Source organism: Apostichopus japonicus, chromosome 8, assembly GCF_037975245.1.
Source record: "Apostichopus japonicus isolate 1M-3 chromosome 8, ASM3797524v1, whole genome shotgun sequence".
Taxonomy (NCBI): Eukaryota; Metazoa; Echinodermata; class Holothuroidea; order Aspidochirotida; family Stichopodidae; genus Apostichopus; species Apostichopus japonicus.
In genome coordinates this window covers 6,963,270-6,985,138 of record NC_092568.1, presented here as the reverse complement: position 1 = coordinate 6,985,138, position 21,869 = coordinate 6,963,270, and the positions used below count along the sequence as shown (strand labels likewise).

At 36.7% G+C, this 21,869-nt stretch overlaps 1 protein-coding gene across 1 annotated transcript; it reads right to left on the bottom strand.

The window, feature by feature from the left end:
• Nucleotides 1–1,271: 1,271 nt before the first annotated feature.
• On the bottom strand, nucleotides 1,272–20,590 carry LOC139972137 (BRO1 domain-containing protein BROX-like). The gene is made up of 11 exons (XM_071979103.1): nucleotides 20,326–20,590; nucleotides 17,500–17,686; nucleotides 16,704–16,834; nucleotides 13,289–13,387; nucleotides 12,689–12,761; nucleotides 7,496–7,601; nucleotides 6,903–7,078; nucleotides 6,206–6,287; nucleotides 4,811–4,961; nucleotides 3,707–3,866; nucleotides 1,272–2,787 (listed from the first exon to the last, which is right to left on the bottom strand). The coding sequence occupies exons 1-11, from the start codon at nucleotides 20,424–20,426 to the stop codon at nucleotides 2,689–2,691; spliced, it is 1,365 nt and encodes a 454-aa protein (XP_071835204.1). The 5' UTR covers nucleotides 20,427–20,590; the 3' UTR covers nucleotides 1,272–2,688.
• Between the last annotated feature and the right edge of the window lie 1,279 nt (nucleotides 20,591–21,869).

The window sequence follows — 21,869 nt, the reverse complement described above, 5'->3', positions numbered from 1 at the left end:
TCGAGCCCTGGCCAGATCACTGCGTTGTGTCCTTGGGCAAGGTACTTTATCTCCATTGCCTCTCTTCACCCAGGTGTATAAATGGGGACTTGCGAGGTGACTTGTAAATATAGTTGCGTGCGCCGGTTTGTGGCTGCACCCTATGGGAAGTCCCCCAGGGGACACATGGCTGTGGTGCCCCAGGAGAGATTGTTTGAATTGTGCACACTTTGGTGTGTAGGCATGACAAGTTACCAATGACCAGGGTCAAGTTACACATCCGGGACAGCAAGTTTGCTTATGAGGATGTTCATTAATCAAGAATTCCCTTTTGCGTTTAATAATTTTTCCATGAAAATATGGAAGACGAATTTTGAGGTTTGGTCTTTGTAGATTAGGAGGAAAATGGGAAGCTGAAAGTGGCATATAGGGTTTTCATTTTTATAGCTTCAAGAAAATGTACGTATTAGATTAATAGGATGAGGTAGACTGCAAGAAAGGTAAGAATGAATAAATGAATATATTAATTATATTCCAGCTGGTTTATCTGCAAGGCTTCATGATCCTTTAGCATCAAATAACGAAACGTGAATGATCTTCATTTCAGAGAGAAAATTTGAAGATACCTTTTTCTAAGATTCCAAATGTCAGTACTATATGTAAATATGAATTTTGATTTTTGAGGGTGCAAATTGTTTCATATCTTATCGACTGAAGTTTCTTGTAAAATGTCTTTCTAAAGTATTGAAAATGCAAATTATTTTGTATTTTTTTAATATTTTTATAATTTTTTAATATTTTTTAAAAAGCAATAAAATAAACAGGACTTACATCTAATCATGATTTTTGAACTTTTCAAATATTTTATATTTTACATGTTGTGAACGATTAACATCTTTCACATAAAATTGAGACAATCTTATTTTCTTTAGACCGACCTAAGAAATTATTTAACACATTATGTTGTCATGGTTTGTCTTTACAAGTGACACAAAAAAAAACAATATGGATCATTTCTCTTCACATCTAAACTGTACCACCAGTTAAACGATATTTCATAGACAGTCAAATAATATAAAGCATCGTCCCGGCCATCATAGAGAACTTTAGTTTAACTGGGCATCAAATCCAGGGTAGAAGCAGTTTGATATTACTCAATGTAACTACCAGCAGCATCTGGTAAAGGGAGAGGAATACAGGTGTAGCCTTGAAGGTTAATCGGTGGGTAAACAGCGTCTGTAAATTACTGATTCTGGACTCGAAGAAGAAAAAAGATTATAAGGAACTTCAAATGTAGTAACTTCTTGTTGATATATTCTCTCCTCTAAAATTATTTTTATAGAATAGTTGAGAGCTACAAAATATTTGATCATGCAATAACTTAAAACAGCATATGTAAAACAAAATTAAATATTTACGAGACCTGATTCAAGTGATAATTCAAATCTGACCAAGGAGTCTGTTAGCTGCCAAAAAAACCACCCCTTATCCCTGCAACTTCAGTGAGATAACTGTTATGGGATGATATTCAAAGTGTTAGTTTCGGTGGAACTAAAGCAAACGCCTAAAAATATAATTATTAATGAGTTAGCTTTCCCCAAAGAGCCAATCACAATTGAAAGAAAGCTTTTCGAAGTAAGCTCCACCTGTAAAATGTGTGCCATCAAGAAAAAGAACACCTGGGATTTAGAATCACTTTGTATTTACCAAGTATATACTGTGTTAAAAATAATTTCTCAACATTTTCTTTATTAACAATGTTTGAAAAATGGGAAGTAAACATATCCTAAGGGTGCCCTCAAGCCTACCGGTGTTGGGGGGGGGGGGGAGGGGTTAGTACGTAGTGCTGGTTTAGGTTGTGACTTCTAGGTCGGCTGTGTGGGTCACTAACAGTACTTGAGGCTTCAGAATATATCTCCTGGGTTGCTCTTAGAGACTTATAGGAGCTTAGGAGAGCTATTAAATATATTTCATATTATTAAAAGACAGTAGATAAATCATTATTTAGAAATTAAATTTTATCACAATTTTTTGTAAAGTTAATATTTCCACAAAAAACAAAACAGAGAAAGTATTTACACTAGCTCCACTTTTTCAAACCTGGTTAAAATTAAATATTTTAAACCTGGTTAAAATTAAATCTTTACATGAAATCAATATTTTTCCACATCTCTTTAATATGCACACTAATTCCTAGCATATTTCAATGTATTTACAAAACTGTCAAATTGATTTCCTACAATACAAAGAATATTTTACAGATGAATAAAATAACCTAAAGTAATATAGTTAACCCCACCTCCAACCATCTCCCCCCCCCTTTCACCTTCCCCAACCCCTCCTACTAAATCAGCTTGTCACATAATAAGAATTATACCAAGCTGCTGACACACCTACATCAGGTACATACAGTATTCATCTACTTTGTGTAAAGGTTGCATAACTCTCTGTCCTCTCTTGGAAACACCTCTGCCACCAGCAAACTTCCATTACAGCTCTTGAGGGTCCATAGCCCTAAATTGTTCGTACCGGTCTTTTCTGGAAGTAGCAACGTTCAACATTGAATTGAACACTAAAATATTAGAAAACTACAGGTACCGATATGCAAGCCATAATTGCACACATCAGCAAGAGTTCATGAGTGGTGGAAAGGTGCTTTTGAGATGTGTCATAAAGGCTTGAGTGACGTCTCACCCCCGGGACTATTAATCATGAGATGACACAACCGCTACTATTATTTGGTTCCTTGTCTGTCTGTGAGATTGGAACCTCTTTGACTGGTTTCACAGGTTCTTCTTTCTCCTTCTTCTGTTAAAGAAATAAAGATCTCTTTAGAAGGAGAACGTTGGGTGGGGAAAAATTTAGAACAAACTTACCAGGCAAGAAACTTGGGGATTTTCGCCAAAGCGTTACCCATATAAAATATTATCAAGAAGCAAACTTTATAGGGTGGAAAAAGCATTACAATATTGATAAAAAATCTTTATATCATATCAATTTTTTTGGGGGGGGGGGAGAGGGGAAAAATTTTTGTAAACAGAGCTGTAGTCATCTCATTTTATGGTTGATAACATGGTTTCCTGACTCAAGACCCTCTTTTCTATTCCTATGAAAGTAAAAAAATTCTGCAGTATCTTTTACCAGTCACCTTACTCTTAACAATCAGCGACCAGTGTCGTGACTGCATACAACACTATTGGTGAGTGAACATGGACACGACAGAGAAACCAAACTACCGATGTAACTGACTATTTCCCACAAAGTGAAGACGGGCAGCGACTATAAATCAGTTGTAGATTGGTAGTACTTTATGCAGACCCATCTTAGAGAGTTAACACTTTGTAGGAATGAAAGACTTTTTCTTGGTATCCTGAATATGATACCACACATCAGTTAGTGAATTGCTCAGCCTTTTCTGTTTATGATGGTGTCTAGTCCCTCTACCCTTTCCCCTCCCCATCTCCAGTTGAGTTTGTGGTGACAAATACTTCTCGGCCTTAATGTACACTACTAACCCTCCTCCTCCCCTGTCCTGTAGTCACAAATTGTTCTGGAAGATTCTTTACTGCATCAACTGACATTCTTCCTCCCCCCTCCCGCCCACCCACCCCCACCCCACTGGAAATATTGTACCCTTATCAAAATTCTCGTTCAATGGGAGCATAAATTCGCTCACATATCAGTCGCCAAAAGTAGGTAGAATTATACCCGTCCTCCAATTTCCTACCTTTTTGTCGTGATTTTGAGCTGACAATGAAAATCCGTTATACACCTCCCAGGTCCAATCTGTAGATTTGGCGGGTAGCTCGAATTCGATGGGAGTAGCTAGACCAAACGAGGCATGGCTTTCCAATTCTGGTAAATTGTCTGGAATTTTCTGATGGTATCTGTGGACGAATGAGAAGTCAAAATAAGGCTATGATAACAGTACCTGACCATGTGCTTTACGTGGCAGCCTGCGTTGTTCATCAATACGCTTGGACCCTCTGTCGGCACAGTCTTAAATCTATTGCAGCTTTCGATGATCTAAGACGTTAAAGCAAACAATTTGAGGCCATTTTGATGAATTATTTCCACATTATTTAGATGCTAAAAAGTAAAATCTCATTACAATGTAGGTTTGCTGTGATGTCAGTTTAAGAAGACAAATGACGAGCATTAATTCTGTCTTGTGTTTATGCAAATAGGAGTAATTTGTATGCTACTGTAAAAGAGTGTACATATAGTGATGTGTAAAAATAGAGTTGGAGAGATACATATACAATACGTACAGACATATATACATGTTTCATGGCTGTCATTTCTTATGCTCTGCACTACATGACAGCAGGCTAGAAGTGATGGTATTGGCTTCCCTGTGTGTGTGTGTGTATATATATATATATATATATATATACATAAAACGTTTACTGTTAACATTGTGAAAACAGAGAGTCCTGTCGTAATTCAGACAATCTGTCATCATGTTTGATTCAAATTGTAAATTAGTCATAATAGAAGAAAAAATTCAATCCATGATCAATATCGCACAGCCAACTCAAGTCACCAATGAAGTTTGTTCCACGGTTTGTTCTTCCAGTGAGATTGTCACCAACCCCCTTGTTCAATTTTGAAAAAAAAAAAAATCAAAATCAGATGATAAATACCACTTTCTGTCTGACTTGTCAACCTGTCTGTCTACAGTATCTATCTGTCTGTGTATCAATCTATCTATTGATCTATTTATACATAACCTTGCAATGTGGTGGGAAGGAAGATGTTGGAAATATGACAGTTTTGCAAATTAAACGGGCAATTTATTAAATCCAAATCGCCTGGAGAGGTGACTTACATGAATCCATTTTCTCTCTCACATTTATCCAGTATTCTCTTGACGGTTGTCCCTAGCCTCCTATAGAATGGATGGTGCTCAGGTTTGGCCGCCACTCCTGTTCCCTTAGCAGCGGCGTACTCAGAACACAAGATGCCAGCTTTCTGGTGCACTGAGGGCAGACAGGCAATTAGAGAGAGACTCATACTCCACTATCACATCAAAGGTCGGGGGTTCGGGACTTGCAAGGAACCTCCGAGAACCACCTCTGAGTGGGTACATATATTAGCCATATCCCAAAATGAGATCATTCGAAGCTCCTTTAAATGGGCCAATTAATTTCTCATTCAGTATTAAAAATAATCATGCTAAGAGACACGTACACAGCTCTGAACGGGTCGCAAAAAACACAGCACTGAACTGTATTACAAAATCTTTCCATGTAATATATTGCCATGCAACATTTTGCCATCACCCGCTCTGTTATTAATTACGCAGAGCTCAAACAAAATCAGAAAATATCTCTGATAATTCTGAAAATAATTATGTTTTCATTCAGTATTTGAACAAATCCTGATGAGAGGCAAACACACACACAGCACTGAATTGTATTACAAAAACCTTTCCATGCTATATATTGCTATTACTGACTCTGTTATTAATTATGCAGACCTCAAACAGCATTGGAAACTGGTTTCCTATCTTGGATATTATTAATTAAGTTTCAATTGAAAAAAAGGTTGACTTGATATAAACAATAATCCATATCAGGTTCAAGTCACCAAACAAATATCAACAAGTGAAACTGAAAAACTTGAAAATTGCTGTAATCCTGATTTCAAAATTGTAATACAAATGACATAATATAAACATAGCTACATAATAATAATAACAAGACTATTTAATAATACCCTACAATGCTACCACAAATGAAACTTCCATATTGGCTCAATGAGCCCCACTTCAGAAAGACACTTCAATGCACCTTCTCAAGTTACCACTGTTAAACTGCAGTCTTAGCCTAACGATAGCACTTGCTCTTTCCCACATGATGCAACTCTTTACAGTCTATTCAAAGATTAGCTGTTCATCAGTTAACATGGCAGGGAGGGAGGCAGGGAAGGGGGAATGCAGAGATCTAGAAGACTGTGGGGGATGTACAGCCACTTATCTTGTCAATGTCATATATATAAATTCAACAAAAGTACTCTTTTTTGCATTTTTTTTCTCTTTTTTGGAGGATGCTCCCCCTATATGGGAAGTCTGCTTCAACGACCCCCCAGCCACACCCCATTCCCTGGAGGACGCTCCACCTGTAACAGAAGTCGGCTTCAACGACCCCCCCAGCCACATCCAATTCTATTCAAAGCCCTGTATCCACCACTGAGGAGGACAAAAGAAGGCACATATACTTACGTGTTACACTTTCTCTGAGTGAGCGGATGGCCTCACCACACTTATCGTTATCAACCAAATGGAGACCATTGTAGCTGTGAGCCTATGTAGTGAATGGGAAAAATATAAATAAAAGACATTTGCAAAGTTCAGGAGACAGCACTCTTTCTAGATGTCACTGGGAATCAATACACATTTACATCCTCTCGCTATGAAATACATTAGTACATGGACTATATTGTTGGTTTGCTAGTATTCATGTCACAACTGATGCTAACAATCTTGAGGGACTCCATCTTGTATTCTACTACCAGTTATGAGTACTTAAAATAGCTGCTTTGTAATTACGCAGTGAAACATCTCCCAGTGCCAGGTTTGTTTGAACAGAAAATAAAACAGGCATTTTTGCAACTGAAGCTAAAATCTTCTGTCAGTCTGTAATTTTTTTTTTCAAAACAAACAATAGCACTTCTCAGTCAAAATCTCCCACACTTTTATATCCGAAGTATAGTACCCAGCCTAGCCTAATTCGTATATATAAGAATATGGGCTGAAGTTGTCAATGGCACTGTTACTATCGGGACTGATTCTCAGCTAACTGCACCATTTTTAGATGAAATGGGGAAAAAAACTGCATAATTAAGTCTGTCCAAATAAACCGTACTAGTGAGCTGAATGTCCTTTCAAAAAGTGGGTAAGAATGTGTTGAAGTACTCACATAGGACAAGTATATGGCTGACTTAAGTAACAAATACTTCCTCCATTTGTTGACAATCGTTTCATCAACACTTCTCAGGGCATCGCTAGCTTTCCGGAACAGGTTGTAGGTCTCGTTTGCCAGGGCCGAAATTAGAGTCGGCTTGTGTTTCAACTCGATGGCTCGAGCGACAGTAACTATCGTGAAAAGAAAAGTCACCGGTTGTTAACAGACTTTAAATCAAATCATTTCAAGAAGTCCAAGTGAGATATAAATTCCGACACAAGTGAAGATGGAGAACAGAATGGAAGAATATCGTCCTGAAGTTACACGAAATGAATTTCATTTAACGAGCCAATTTAATATTTTAACAAGCCAATCCTAATGACTCCATTCCAAGCTACCGCAACATTTTTTCATGCTGGTATTCAATACTTGGAAATAATGCCACTCAGAAATTTGCAACTCTTTTACCTTTTTCATAGCGAAATTAACGGTGATATAAAAAACATATCGAGAACTGTGAAACACAAGACACGATGTAAAGGTATAACATAAATGGAAAGGTATAACATAAATATGAATGTATATTTTGGAGTACTGTTGATGATTACCTTCTTGGGCTTCTGCTGTACACTGTAGTATATAGGCCAGGAGGACTTGTGGATCCATATCAATCGCATCTTCGTGTTTTTCAAACAATCTGACAACAAGATGATTCTACCAAGGGAAGATATAGTAACACCAAATGAGACTAAATCTTAACTCAAAAGAGAAGTACTGAGCAGCCCACTTAGTCTAGGGGGAGGGGACATGGGTTGGGGGAGTGGACATGGGTCGAGAGGAGGGGAGGGGAGGGGGAGGTGGTGCCAAATGGCTCACAGAATAGTTGCAGTACACTTTTAATACCCTCATATCCAAGATGGATATCAGATACAACAAATATTAACCTCGATCATTCTAGATCAATAAACTTTGGGTTGACTTTCAGAAACGAAAGCCGTGGATGAAAGAAACTAAAATAACTCGAAAGCTGTTTGAACATTTTGAATGACCAACATGCTACACGATAAACGCTTCTAAACCTGCTGCGTCCATAAATCCAATCCTTTGTGATACAAACGAGACAAGCTACCTTTAGAAACTGACCTAAACTCAGGCATTTTGACAATCTCCAGAGGCCAATCATCTCTGTTTTTATAATGTGCCTTCAAGCAACAGTGCTTGACCCCAAACCCCTGTATCAAATAAAAGTAGTTCAGCAGCTCGATGATACTCAAAAAGGTCGTCATCGGTATTGACCGCCCCCCCCCCCACCTTCCTACCGCTCCTACCTCAAATATGGTAGAAAGTCTGATAATTGGGATTTACCACCCAGCATCACTGACTCAGTAAAGTTCAATTTTAGTCCACTAATTCCCAACTACAATATTTGAAGCTTACTGTTCTATCTAAAGGCTCAACGATATGGTGAATATGTGTTCTACTGATGCTGGGCGTTCATGGATTTCCATGTACTCGGCCAGGATCTCTTTCTCAGTTAGCGAGAAACTGCGTACACTGATGATGTTTGGCGCCACTTCAGTGTTTTTTCAGCCGAAAATCCTCGATGACTATGACAACTATTGATAAGATTGTTTATAATCTTCAGGGAGGTCAACGGGCCAATTTGGCTTATGACTATTGACTAAGTGTTCATTAACACACTTTACCCTTTGATCTTGGCAATCAGCCAACTGCAGACCAAAAGCAAAAAAAGTTATCCCTTTAACATTGGTTGACTGACAGAAATCTCTTGGCTTTATTGATAAAGAAATTCTGTTCCTTTAAACTTCTCTTTGTTGTATAAAGTCCCCCAATTTTGATTTTAAAATCTCATATTACCATATTATTTATGAAAAGTACTACATGATTTATTATAAAGTTCTAGTGACAAGGTTAATCCTACAAAGGAGAAAGTGGTTAGGAAATAAATTAAAGATTCATTTGAGAGAGAGAGAGAGAGATACGAAGATCTAACATCAATGCTGGATTAACCCACATTGATATTTATGAAAAGGGCTTTTTTTATTTTCGACCAGAAAGCCAAAACCCTTTATAGCTCCCGATGCTCTTCAAGAATGTCGACGGAAATCGAGGTACGGTTACGGAACAATGAACCTAACTGGGCCATATGAAAACTACACCAGAAAGACGACAGGCTTACTGACTCCATGCCGCGATTTATTTGACATCAACTGTTCACGCAGGCTCCCCGTAGGATGCACTTCATAAGGTGAATCTACATCCCAAGCATGAAGTTCTTTCATGCTTAAAGAGTCATAACCCTTCGAGTGGTAACTGGAATCTATGGCAGTATTCAACTAACAAGGATTTTCTGTGTGCATGCATACCATTTTAAAACTTACTGCATCTTAGAGAGGAAAATATTTTACATTGTCAGTCGAAAGCCCCAGCTTAATATTTTTCTGCAGAGATATAGTTGATTGAAATGTCACCTATTTCTTTTGATTGTTTTATATTAAAATTGATTTTCTATTTATATTTTGATGGTCTTATTGTTACTAATTTTCGGCTGTAATAGTTTAGTATTTTAGTTTTATTGTATGCTGTCATATTTTATTGCTTCTGTCTTTAATTTCTGAATTTTATTGCTTTAATAAATTATTGTTAGGATATTTATTTATTTTTGTCAATTTTAGTATGCAATATTTTTAGGCTGTAATATTTTTAAGCCGTAATAATTTTAAGTTGTAATATTTTCTTGCGATTTTGTAAAGTGCTTTAAGATCATTCTTTGATGTAAAGCGCTTTATAAGAATAAATTATTATTATTATTATTATTTCGACTGACTAAATCTTCCATTGTTCCCGGAAGTGGAGCACAGCAGACAGTCTGTGATGTCTTCATGGCACATGTTCTTAAGGAACTTCACTTCATATGATAACCATTCTTGTTGATTTAGCCTTGATATTTGATACATTTGACATGTTTTGCTATTAAACATTATTTTAGCTGTCAATGTTTCATGTACTTAGAATTACATTAAGTCTTTTCTGTAAGAGATGTCATTTTCTTCTGTGGATACATGATTTCAAGATATTATCAAGGAAAACAAAAACAATTTTCAGATAATCTTATGATGACATGATGGCAAATAAAGGGCATTTAAACACCCTTTTCAGATATATAGTCATGAAGACATCATTCACTATGTTGTTGCCAGATCATTCACAAAATATCAACAAAGTGGACAAATTCATATCTTCTCCTAAAAGTGTTTAGATACCTTCTTTTTTTTTTCTTTTTCTTTTTTTAATGTTTGTCGTTGAATTTACTACATACTGCGAAAACTAACACAATCTAAACAAATCAACAGTAACATCTCTGGTCCATCGGAGTCGTGTGTTTTGTCACAATATCACATGCATCATGCTATCTTGAACCTACTGTACCAATTAAAAGATATTGATAATTTACAAGCTCTTTTTATAAAAATAAAAAAAATAAACTCAAGTCTTACCCAGTGTTGGAAAACCTTGTTCAATTTCCCGCGAACACACTTCCGATTTCCCGCCGGTGTTCGCGTAGCGAACACGCCGAGCATGCGTAGCGTGCGAGCATAAAGGCGTGGGGTCCAGGGGCCCGCCCTAGGGGCCTGGTAGGGTCAAGGGGAGGAACCCCTTGTGGGGTTGAGGGGGAAAAAACCCCGGAAAATGTTGGTATTTTTGCGTGTCTGGCGATAAAAAACTCGCAGTTGAGGATGCAAAATACTGACAACTTTTTTAATTTAAATTGTCACGAAGCTGATGAAAATTTGAAAATGACAAGTTAGAGTAGCTATATTATGTTATAAAATGAAAAAAGATTTACTCTGCCTTACAGTCTTTAAAAAGTTAACTTACAGAACTTCCGATATTATGAAACAAACAACGTTCGGCAAAGCCCCGCGCACACTATACGTACATCAGTTTACAACTGCAGTACGGTCCCTACTTATATACTACGGTAGGCTACTTACTGTACATGTGCTGCGAATTTTCCCAGGTACTGTACCTTACCAAACAACTGCGCGCCCATGCCCTGTCTTACACCCGTTTGTTAACATTTTTGGCACGTTTCCAAGAAACGTTTCATGGAGTATTCCCCATGATACACGCAGCACATCGAGGCCCCACTAGCTATGGCCATCTTTATGAAAGTAAAACCTTGTAATAAAATATGTTTTAGGCCACTTGGCATGATTAACTAAATGCTTAATATTATTTCCATGTTCTTGTAGAAAATGTCAAGTTCGCAAAATACAATTAGTTGTGTTTTTGTAGTTACGTGAGATCCATAACCGACGAGGTGGTTAGGCTATTTGCTATGCACTTAACTATGGTAGGATATTATTTTTTCCGTATTTTTTGAAATTCTAGAAAATACTTTCTTTTACCCCCGCTTAACACCAGATGTGGTCTTACGGTTTATTCATCAATGGGTGTACTAGAGCCTTGTTTACATGACGTTAGTTGCATTTAGCACGATATGCCAGTTTCGCGTGAATTTTTCGAAAGTGTTTTGCTGGATCTTTCATAAAATTTGAAAGGTGTACCAACTTACTTTTCGTACACAATTGGTAATTTCTCTACTGATTTTCGGAGTTTTTTTACAGTCAAGTGAATACGATGTGCATTGAGTATAAACTTATCGCGAATGCAAGAAAACGATGCGGGGATTTCCAGCAGACAAATGTTTTCTTTGCGGGATTACTGAGTCAGTTGAAGGGAATCCTGCACCTTAGAGGGAACACTGAATTGAAGTCAAATTCATACGAAAGAAAACGTTGACTAACTAACATACAATATAAGTATAACAAATGTGGAATGGCAATATTGTTCAAAACATTTCCCGCGAGGCTGATTTATTACAGCAACCTTCCCGCGCTGGGCCGTGTGTGTCCGTGTGACATTTCCCTTTGTGAGTGGGTTGGGGACACATCATTACTCGTTATAGGCTATTGTGACTAAAATTGCGAGCACGCTCTCTGGACATTTTTCTTTTGTTTCTGAAACTTTTCTTCTGAAATTTTCCTTATTGTTTTTACAGATGTACTTTTTTGCTCCTTCGTGTTTTTTTTTTTAAGGTTCGTCCCGTTTTTTTTTTCGTTTTTTTTTTCCCGATTTTTTTTTTTTCTCCAGCCAGGCTGGATTTCCCGCGAGCATCGCGGATTTCCCGCGAACCTGGTTCGGCAGGTTCGCAAGGTTTTCCAGCCCTGGTCTTACCCACCCATGCATATGAATTAATTTTCAATACTGTTTACTACACACTTGCTTATTATATGAACCATGCGAAATACGGAAGGAAAAAATACAAGTCGTTGTCAAATAATGGCCACTTAAAGATGTTTACATTATATGCCTTACCCACTCATTAATATGTATGACATTACTTCCAAAACAACAAGGCCTATTACAGCCTATTAGTGTACCACATATGGCATGAATCCAATGTATTTTTATTCTAAGATAACATGTTTACATTCTTTCAATTAAAAAATGAACTTTAAACCTATATATTTTCAACAATTTAATAACATGAACACTGACACTGTTCCAGCAATCCAAACATATGTATGTATGTATATATATATATATATATATATATACATCAATATTATATATATATATATATATATATATATATACATACATATATATATATATATATATATATATATATATATATATATATATATATATGTTTGGATTGCTGGAACAGTGTCAGTGTTCATGTTATTAAATTGACGGGCATACAAACTTACCTGTATGTAGGAGAAAATTCCTGCCGCAGTTCGAAGACACCTATGCACTTCCTTAGCATCATCCTCTGCTATGCTAATGAGATGGAGATTACAGAAACAGATAGGGCATAACAAACAATAGCCGACTATATATATATATTAAAGTTTGATCAATAAGACTGATTTAAAATTATGACAGAGAATTCCATAAGGAAAATTAGGGAGATAAAAGTGGAGATATCCTAGTCTATACGTCACAAAATCATCAATATTTTATACACATCCTTCATAAAGTGCAGGTTACTGAGATACCATAACACACTGTGAACCTAGTCCCAGATGGCAATCTGGATATAACCAGCTTGGGAGATCTGGCTACTGTTACCCCCAGGGTGAAAGTAGTTTGGTATACCCTGGGGGTTCTTGTCTCTCGTTCTTTGAAATAATATCTAAACTGGTCCATAGAGAGGTACAGTATCTAATTCTAAAGTATACCTGTTCTTAAATTAAACATTTCTGCAAAAGTGTACAAATACTGCAGTGGATATAGGTAACACCAGGTGAACTAACTCACATTTATAATAGAGAAAATAAAATAAGATTACAAAAAAAGAAACTTACTTTTCTGTACTGGCAGCAACTTTGGCTGCATGTTTTGTATACCAGAGGGCAGTATTGAATAGAATACTGATCAGTTCAAACACAAAATCATGTTGGTTTCTGTAATTTCAAGAGAAAAAAAAACTTGATTTATACCCTTACTGTAGCAGTAGCACCACATGTCCCTGTTGACTTTTGGGTTGTATCAAATAAAACTGGGGTATGATCCCTGATTACCCAGTATGCAACACATTGTTCATAGCGTGCATCCCCTAGAAGAAAACCTGTCTTTATAGCGACTGCCACCCTCTCAAGGCAGGATGACGCAGTTGGTAGAACGCAGGACTTGGTAGCCCTGAGGTCAATGGGTTTGAATGACTTTCTAACCAACAGTGCTCTGCATTTTTCAAATTCAGTTTTCTCTTATCCATTTACTTTGATAATCATTAATAGAACTAGAACCAGAAAGCCAAGCTGGCTTAGTTATTCCTTGCCATCATTAAAACATTGATTTCCATTGCAAGATTTCATGTGTTCATAACAAATGAGCATTTAATGTAGGGATATATTATTGCATGAACATTGGCCAGACTGTATATACGCTGTGAAATATTTTCTCCACTTACTCCAACACAAAAGTCATCTCTAGGGTATAAATAATCTTCAGAAACTGTTCAATTTTGAGAGACCATTTGAGATTGTAACCCTTGTAACCCTATGACAATATCTGTCACTAAATGAAGGTCTTTAGAAAAAGACAAAGTCAAGTGCTGTTGGGTTCTGTGTCAAAATACATCCCCGAGGACATTAATATTGAGAGTTTTGTAATTGTATAAAATATTGTGCAGTAATTTCTGAATAAACAGATCTATACAAGTGACAGTTTAAACAGCATCTTCAACATGGTGAGAGCAGGTATAAATGCCAAGATAGTGAGAGCAATGTTATATATTACCCTGACATGGTGTAAACTTTCAGTACTAATTAGGTTCTTATAAATACAAATTCTAATTTTCATAACAACAATATTAATGTCTGACGAACAATGTGCTTTTATGTACATATATGTATTATGTACAATATCATGCTGAAACAACAGGCTTATTACTGACCACATAGAACTAAGAAGAAAGGTTTTCAGGGAGTGAATTCTACTAGCCTTAAACAACAATTGACTTGAAGCAAATTAGAAGTCTCTTTTGAAGACAAACTTATCCATGATAGTGATTTTAAGGTTTCTACACTTTCACCCAGGTTACTGTACTCAAATGAGTTTTAATCTTCACAAAGAATTACTGTGCTCATGCACCTAATATAGAAATGACATACAGTACGCCATATATGACAAATGCTGAATCTGCCTATGATCTTATGATGTCATGTTTAAAATTTCCAGAGTGTAACCGCGGCTGAACCCAAATGACCTGTACCCTCAACCAAAAACAATAGGGTTCTTGTACTCATTTTAGAGAAGCCATAGCCATACATACCAGCTACTACAGTGTTCTATTTGTAAATATAAGTAAGTAAGTAAGTAAGTAAGTAAGTAAAACTTTATTTCATCCCAGAAGGGAAAATACAAGCTCGCATATGTACATATAAGACAAATACAAGATGATAAAGAGTAAGAAGATATAAGAATGACAAACATGAGAGTATCAGAGAATTAAAGTATAAAAGTTTAAAGGCGTGATGATAAAACAAATGTAACACCCGAATAGATATGTACAAATAAGACAAATACAAGATGATAAAGAGTAAAAAGACATAAGAGATTAGGGAACAATGAGATTAGGGAACAATGGGTGATTCTCGTCGGCAAGGATGGCGTCGAGCTTAGACTCTATAACATTATGATACATACACTCCATTGTGAGCTGGTCCCCACCCAGAATACGGTTAGCCTGTCTGATAACAGAATCAATGCGACTCTTATCATAAGCAGTCACATTACCACCCCAGCATGTCATATAATATTTAAACACGCTACAAATGACTGAGTTATAAAATATAGTGAGGATACGAATGTCAATGTCAAATTTAAAATTTAAAATGTCAATGTCAAAATTTGTAAATTTGTATTTACATTGTATGCACACAGGTATAATGTTTCGACAATGGGAGACCTTATGTGAACTATGGCCTACATCAAATTTGTGTACAAACTATACAATAAACAAGGCTATCATACCATGCATGGCTTTCATGTTCTAGTTCTGGAGATATAGCACTGTTGATACATTCACACTGTGCCCTCTGCTGACCACAAATGACCTTTGACCTCTACCACAAACAAAAGTGTTCGCTAAGCTAATAACAGGTAATCCACATGCCAAAGATAAGAACTGCACAGGCAACCTTCCTTAACATACTGTATCATGTTTACAAGATTTTCACACTTTTTCAATCTGCTGATCTCAAATGACCTCTGACATTCATGAAAAACACTACAGATTGTTTACTCACCAACTGCAAGCTACACACTAAGTTTGAGCTTGCTACAACTTCCACTTCTTGAAATATTGTGTGAACAAAGTTTCCAGACTTTGACCCCTGCTGACCTCAAATAACCTTTGACCAATACCAATACCAACAACAATCCCAAACCAGTTCTACCTACGGGGAACCTATATACCAAATATGAATTAAACGCCAGTAATCCTACTGAAGTTTGAGCGTTTACGAGCAAGTGTCACATACATACACACAAACACGCCATCAACATCGCATAGATTCCTTCTGCCTACGGCAAGGAATCAAACAGGAAAGTTTCTCTTGAAATTCACTCCCTGTGGCTTTCTGGGTTTCATCGAATAAAATGTGGATGTGATTCCCAATTAATCGATACTTTATGCAAGACCTGTGTTGTGGCCTCTGACTGACAAAGAAATGGCTATATACTGTAGAAGGCTCTCCATTAACTAATAACTGAATAGCTTTAGTTGGTAGAGTACAAAGCTTATGATACTAAGGTCACTGGTTTCAATTTTATTTTAGCAAAAATTTCTTTGCTCATTCCCAACTTGTTTATAATTTTTACTTCATTTATCCTTCATATTTGCCTAGACATGTCTCAACTTATTTTTTTTTTCCAGACAAACACCTGAACTTAGGTTTTGAGGAGCTTTTATTTCCAGGGGATGCTTCACCCACTAGATTGTGATCCACAATTTATCCTACCAATGTTATGAGGCAAATTCAAACCAAAAGAAAACTGTAAAAAATAAATCAAAATGTTTTCACTACAAATGATATTTAGCAGAACAGTTTGGAAAGCAAAAAAAAATTGCATGTGATATAATAATTGAAAAGAAATTTTGAAAACATTATTAGTTTCCACTGAAATGCAATATTAATGGCTCTTAATCCCTGTAATCACTTGAATGGCCTTGATGATATACCTTTTAGATCATAATGGAGAGTAATACAAACTTACACTGTTTTACTAGTAAGAGAATTGGTCCACGTTATCTTGAGTGCGTTTCTCAGCTTGCTATCTAGAGTCGATAGTTGATGTCCTGAAGATGCTATCTCTGTGGAGTCTCCTTCACTCTCTGTAGGATTCTCCTGGGAAACAAAGAGTTTTAAATTATGTCAGTAAAATTAGCCAAACATTGAGCAAACAAAGACTTTGACTGATCAAAACAACAGGAACTGACTATTTTTGTTAACAATAGAAAGAACTACCATCTGAGACTGTAAAAAATTCTGTAATTAGATCAAAATAAGGCTTCCATATATCAGTCCTTTGTTTACGGTTTCTTCAACTGCAACAGGTCAGATTGCAAATTTTCTCTCAAATTACCCCCCTCCCCACCTTCCTACATTAATCACTTATAACATCTTTAATTAATATTTAACAAACAGCATTTGTTTCTCTCATTCTACATCAGCGATCCCTATTGTGAGACAAATTCGGTTCAGAATCGTCAATACAACCGCCGAGATTCGTTTCAAATGAGTTAAGAGCAAATTTAAAGTATCCAATTTGATTTCAGTTTTCAGATTGTTAAAAAAAAAAAAAAAAAGGTTTCTGAGACAAAGTGCATGGACTTGTACTTAATAATTTATTGGTTGGTAATTTAATGTGCATTTGGAAACCTAATACCATCGATAGTAGCCATCATCAGTGAGGAATTGTTGATGGGTTTGTTAATTCCTGAAACATGTTTGCTTTAAAGTGGAGAGTTTATAACTGAAGATATTATTAGTTTGGTTTTACTTGACCTCACCTGATCTTGCGCCTCAGGTTTTGGTTGTGACTGGGGAGGAGGCTGGTGCCCAGACGGCGCTTCTGTTGGATTCACAAATCCCAGCAGGAGTCCAATATAGGCTTCAAATTTAGTTGTTAGTTCGTCCACATCTTTGTTTGGATCTGGTAAAATGTTTAGCAACGCTGCTCTGGCTAGCTTAGTATCTCTGTAAAAGATAAAAATTCATGTTCACTCGAAGAGTTGACATTTCAAGTTTGAAAACCACGAACTGTAACAATTCACGTACATTTGGCCAAATGTTGTTAACAATTAATAGTAAAAGGGTATGACAGGCATGCTCTTAAGTCTCCAACAGATTTTCATGCAAATCTTGTAAGAAAAAGGTCTGTGAAGTGGCTTCCCGTGCTATCACCAACTAAACCAGAAACACCAATTGGCTCAAATGAAATGAAGACAAAAATAATTTGGTATACAGGAGACATATCCTCTGACACCTTTCTTAGCCAATAAAGATTGTCTAGAAATCCAAGGATGAATCTTAGCAACAATGTCAGATGAATTATAAAATTGGTCACTATATAGTTGGACAAAAACTTACTCAAATGAAACATTTATGAAACAAAAACAGCTTTTATAATACCAATTTCAGTCTCAAAGTTTGTTACATTGACTGATATCTAAAAATTATGTATACCATTGATGGGCAGCCCTCTAATCACTGTAGTCCTAACCTAATGGTTGTACATATCAATCTTGTAGACATTCTGTTGAGAATTACTATGTGAGATACTTATGACACAACTTGGTTTAGAATGCAAAACACCTCATACCCAAGAAAAATACAACTTTTATTTCCATACAATATATAGTTCATAGCAAGTCAAGGAGATGAATTTGAACAGAAACAAAGATAGTACAAGACAGATTTATCATATTTAAAATGTCCATACCCTTGAGTTACAAACTTTCATACAAATAATAAGCTCAGACTGCTCATTGTGGTAAAGTTCCATGCAAGTCAGTGGAAATGAACAAATCTTTCCACAAGCATGGTAGGTATATGAATTTGACAGGACTCCATAAGACTAATGAAAAGATACCTGTGTTTCTGTTGAATTTTTCTAGTTTTGGTGTATGAAGATGATAGAGTGTAGACTACATGTAGTATAGTAAAGGCTTCATAATTGACGCACCCCCGTAATTGACGCACCTTCAATTATTACTAGCAACGATACAGCAGGCCACCTAAAATTTTTAGGGTTAGGGGTTAGGAATTAGGGTTAGGAAATAGGGAATATGGTTAGGGGTTAGGGAGTAGGGTAAGGAAGTAGGGAATAGGGTTAGGGGTTAGGAAGTAGGGTCGATTGGTACGGATTCTAAATTAGTACCAAAATTTTTGCAGTCAAGCAGAATGACATATTTCATGAGTTTGAACCCATTTAAGCTATTTGCTGACCAAATTGTGGTATTTTTTAAGCTTTTAACACCCTCCCACCAGTTTTGCACATTTTTTGGTCATTTGGAAATCTTACTCCCTAAAAATAACCAACATTACCTCAATATGATAACACTGCTCTCTGGAACCTGACCAGTCTGAGCTTAGAAGCCCAGAGCATGGCAAACAGCAATTGTACGGTGCATAAGCACAGAACCTTAAATATTTTGAGATCATAACAATTACTGAGGAACTACACATATGTAAAACACATACAGTCGAGTCATTTGGATTTTTCCTTGATAGATATCGTTGATTAAACCCTTAAGTGCGTCAATTATGAGCCCACCATGCTACTAGTAGGCCTAGGCTAAGGTAGGGCTGTTTTTGATTTGCAAAACACCACTACTAGGCTTGGAATTTAGGCTAACCTAATATTATTCAAAGTGGCTATTCTTACGACTAGTCGTAAGAATAATTTATAAATACGCATGCACAGTTGCTTTAACATGGCTATTTTTACGACTGGGAGTATAGTCAGTATTGCGAAGTTCGGAACACTGCGAAGTTCGGACACCCTAAGAAATACACGATTTCACCATGACAACCTACAGGAAGAGCCACATTTACCAAAAAGTACGAAGCTACAGTTATTTTCTCTCCAAAATGACCCGTGTGCAAGAAAGTACTTAGATATTTGTCAATAAAATGACGAAGATCTATGAAGTCTGTTATAATTACTGAAAGAGCAACTGCGCCACCAATTTTATCACCAGCGCCACACTGTGGGTTGCGTGTCCGAACTTCGCAATACTCTAGCAAAGAAATACCAGTTCCACAATCACGAAGAATCTTCTTGGAAAACAATGTGAAAACAGTTTGCAGGAAAGAAAGTTTGACCGTGTATCGTACTATAACACAATTTTCCCACCATATGAAGTATATTTTCCGGTGATTTATACCAGAAGATTTAGTTTTGGGGTGTTTTAAGGCTTAGGTGTCCGAAATTCGAAGTGACCATGCTACTATTTTTACGACTAGGAGTAACAATAATTTCCGGTTAGGGTTAAGGTTAGGTTAGTGTTTAGGGTTAGGGTTACCCCTACTACATGCGCAGTTGCTTTATTTACTTTACTGCGCTTGAATTCGCATCGAAAGAATAGTTTATAAATAATTGTTACGACTAGTCGTAAGAATAGCCACGGCCAATATTATTACGAACTGTATATTATGTTATACCAAGACCTAGGTTAGGGCCTAATGCTTGGTTAGTAAAAGACTTAAAATTCTTTAAAAAGTACATCCAACCTAGTAATAGAAATTGACCAATTTGAGGCCACCAATTTTATCACAAGCATTGGTAGTGTAGGCGTAGGCTAGCCTAGGCTGTGATCATATTCATAACTTACATGCAAATATTTCTGGCAAGCGAAGAAGCGGCCTTAGGACCAAAGTCAAAAGATAGGGCAGTCGTAGCTTTAAGCTGGTTTCTATGAAACCAGTGTGCCATTTTTGTGCATAAATCCTGACGGTGATTTCTAGTCGCAACTGACAATGTTTTTGTCCTTTTTCACACTGAGCTAACAGAGTTTGGATTAGCCTAGCGTTACAATCAATTATGTACTGTACTTCGGTACCGGTAGTTGACGACTAAACTAGCCTACAGCTGCACTGCGTAAGAAATTGTGTTGGTGAAGAGTAGTTGTGCTGTGACGTCATGTCTATTCTAGGCATATACAGGACACTCACCACCAAAATGAGGACAAATGATACACATCTTGGTCCTGCGCAAATTAGTCACCATTTATTTGCGGTAATATTAAGGAAAAGTGGTGTGTCTCTCTTTGCACTGTAACGTTTATCATTCTAAACGTAGTCATATTACTTATACTGTATTGACTTGTTACTGTAAGAAAACCAAATAATGGATTTTTTTAAGGAATCGACTATGGTTGCGTTACTGGCATGAATGAATACTTGTTTTATACTAATCCTGACGACAGAGTACTCAACAGCGATTTTGCCTAAACTGGCAGCCAGGAAGCTAATGTTCCTTATTTCAAGTTCAATGTACCAAACATCATGTGCGAGATGCATTGAACGAAGGCTCGCATTAGAACTTCATTACCTCAAAATATTTAAGTCCCCCCCCCCTTTCCAAAGCTATCACCCAGATGTTTCACTCAATAATTATGTTCACATGACATGGTAAAAGGGTCCTAAGTATCATCACTCAATTAATTTTGTCATCAACATCTAAGCCGATGGTGAGGATTTGGAGGCAAATTGTAAATGCATATGGTGTTAGTTTACCTATTAGAGCTAATGAAAAATCCTTCACACCTAATCACTATGCATACTGCTTAATTGATCTATTAAACTTAATTGAAACATTCAATCTTTTTTTTCCACTTGCCATGCGTATGCCTAGTTTTAAGCTCCATGTAACAAGCTGCAAGCTAACATGTATGTATGTATTTTATATCCTCCTGCAAGCAGGAACTCGCGAAAAAAGCCATGCATTGGCTTATCAAAGCAGCAAGATGACCAAAGTTAGTCTCTTAGATTCTTACTTTAACGGCAATGATTATGAATTGTCAACAATTAACTCTGTAACTGGACGACATACATAAATCTTGGAGTGACTCGAACTCGGGACCCAGTGATTGAAAGGCACCGGCGTTAACCACTGAGCTAACACTCCCAACATGCAATTGGATTTTCATGAATGCTTGATAAACATTAAAAGCCTCCACGGGACAAACATATAAACAACAAATTATGGACCAGATGATACAAAACAGTATCCCTCACCATGTGTAAAATGCTATAATTAAAGCATTCGTTATTTCATACGCTACAAGAAACCCTATTGCAGAGCCATACTGTTCTGCAGCTCTATTGCTGCCGTCTGGTTTTGGCAAAGACGGCTTCTCATGGGTTTAAAGTGGCA

Bases quoted from the DNA above. Each gene is read 5' to 3' on its own strand.
- LOC139972137 (XM_071979103.1), bottom strand. From the start codon at position 20,426: ATGGCACACTGGTTTCATAGAAACCAGCTTAAAGCTACGACTGCCCTA. The intron at 7,079-7,495 runs GTAATCATCAAC...TTTTCACGATAG, and splicing joins TACAGCAGAAGCCCAAGAAG to TTACTGTCGCTCGAGCCATC. The intron at 4,962-6,205 runs GTAAGTATATGT...GTCTGCCCTCAG, and splicing joins ACTCAGAGAAAGTGTAACAC to TGCACCAGAAAGCTGGCATC.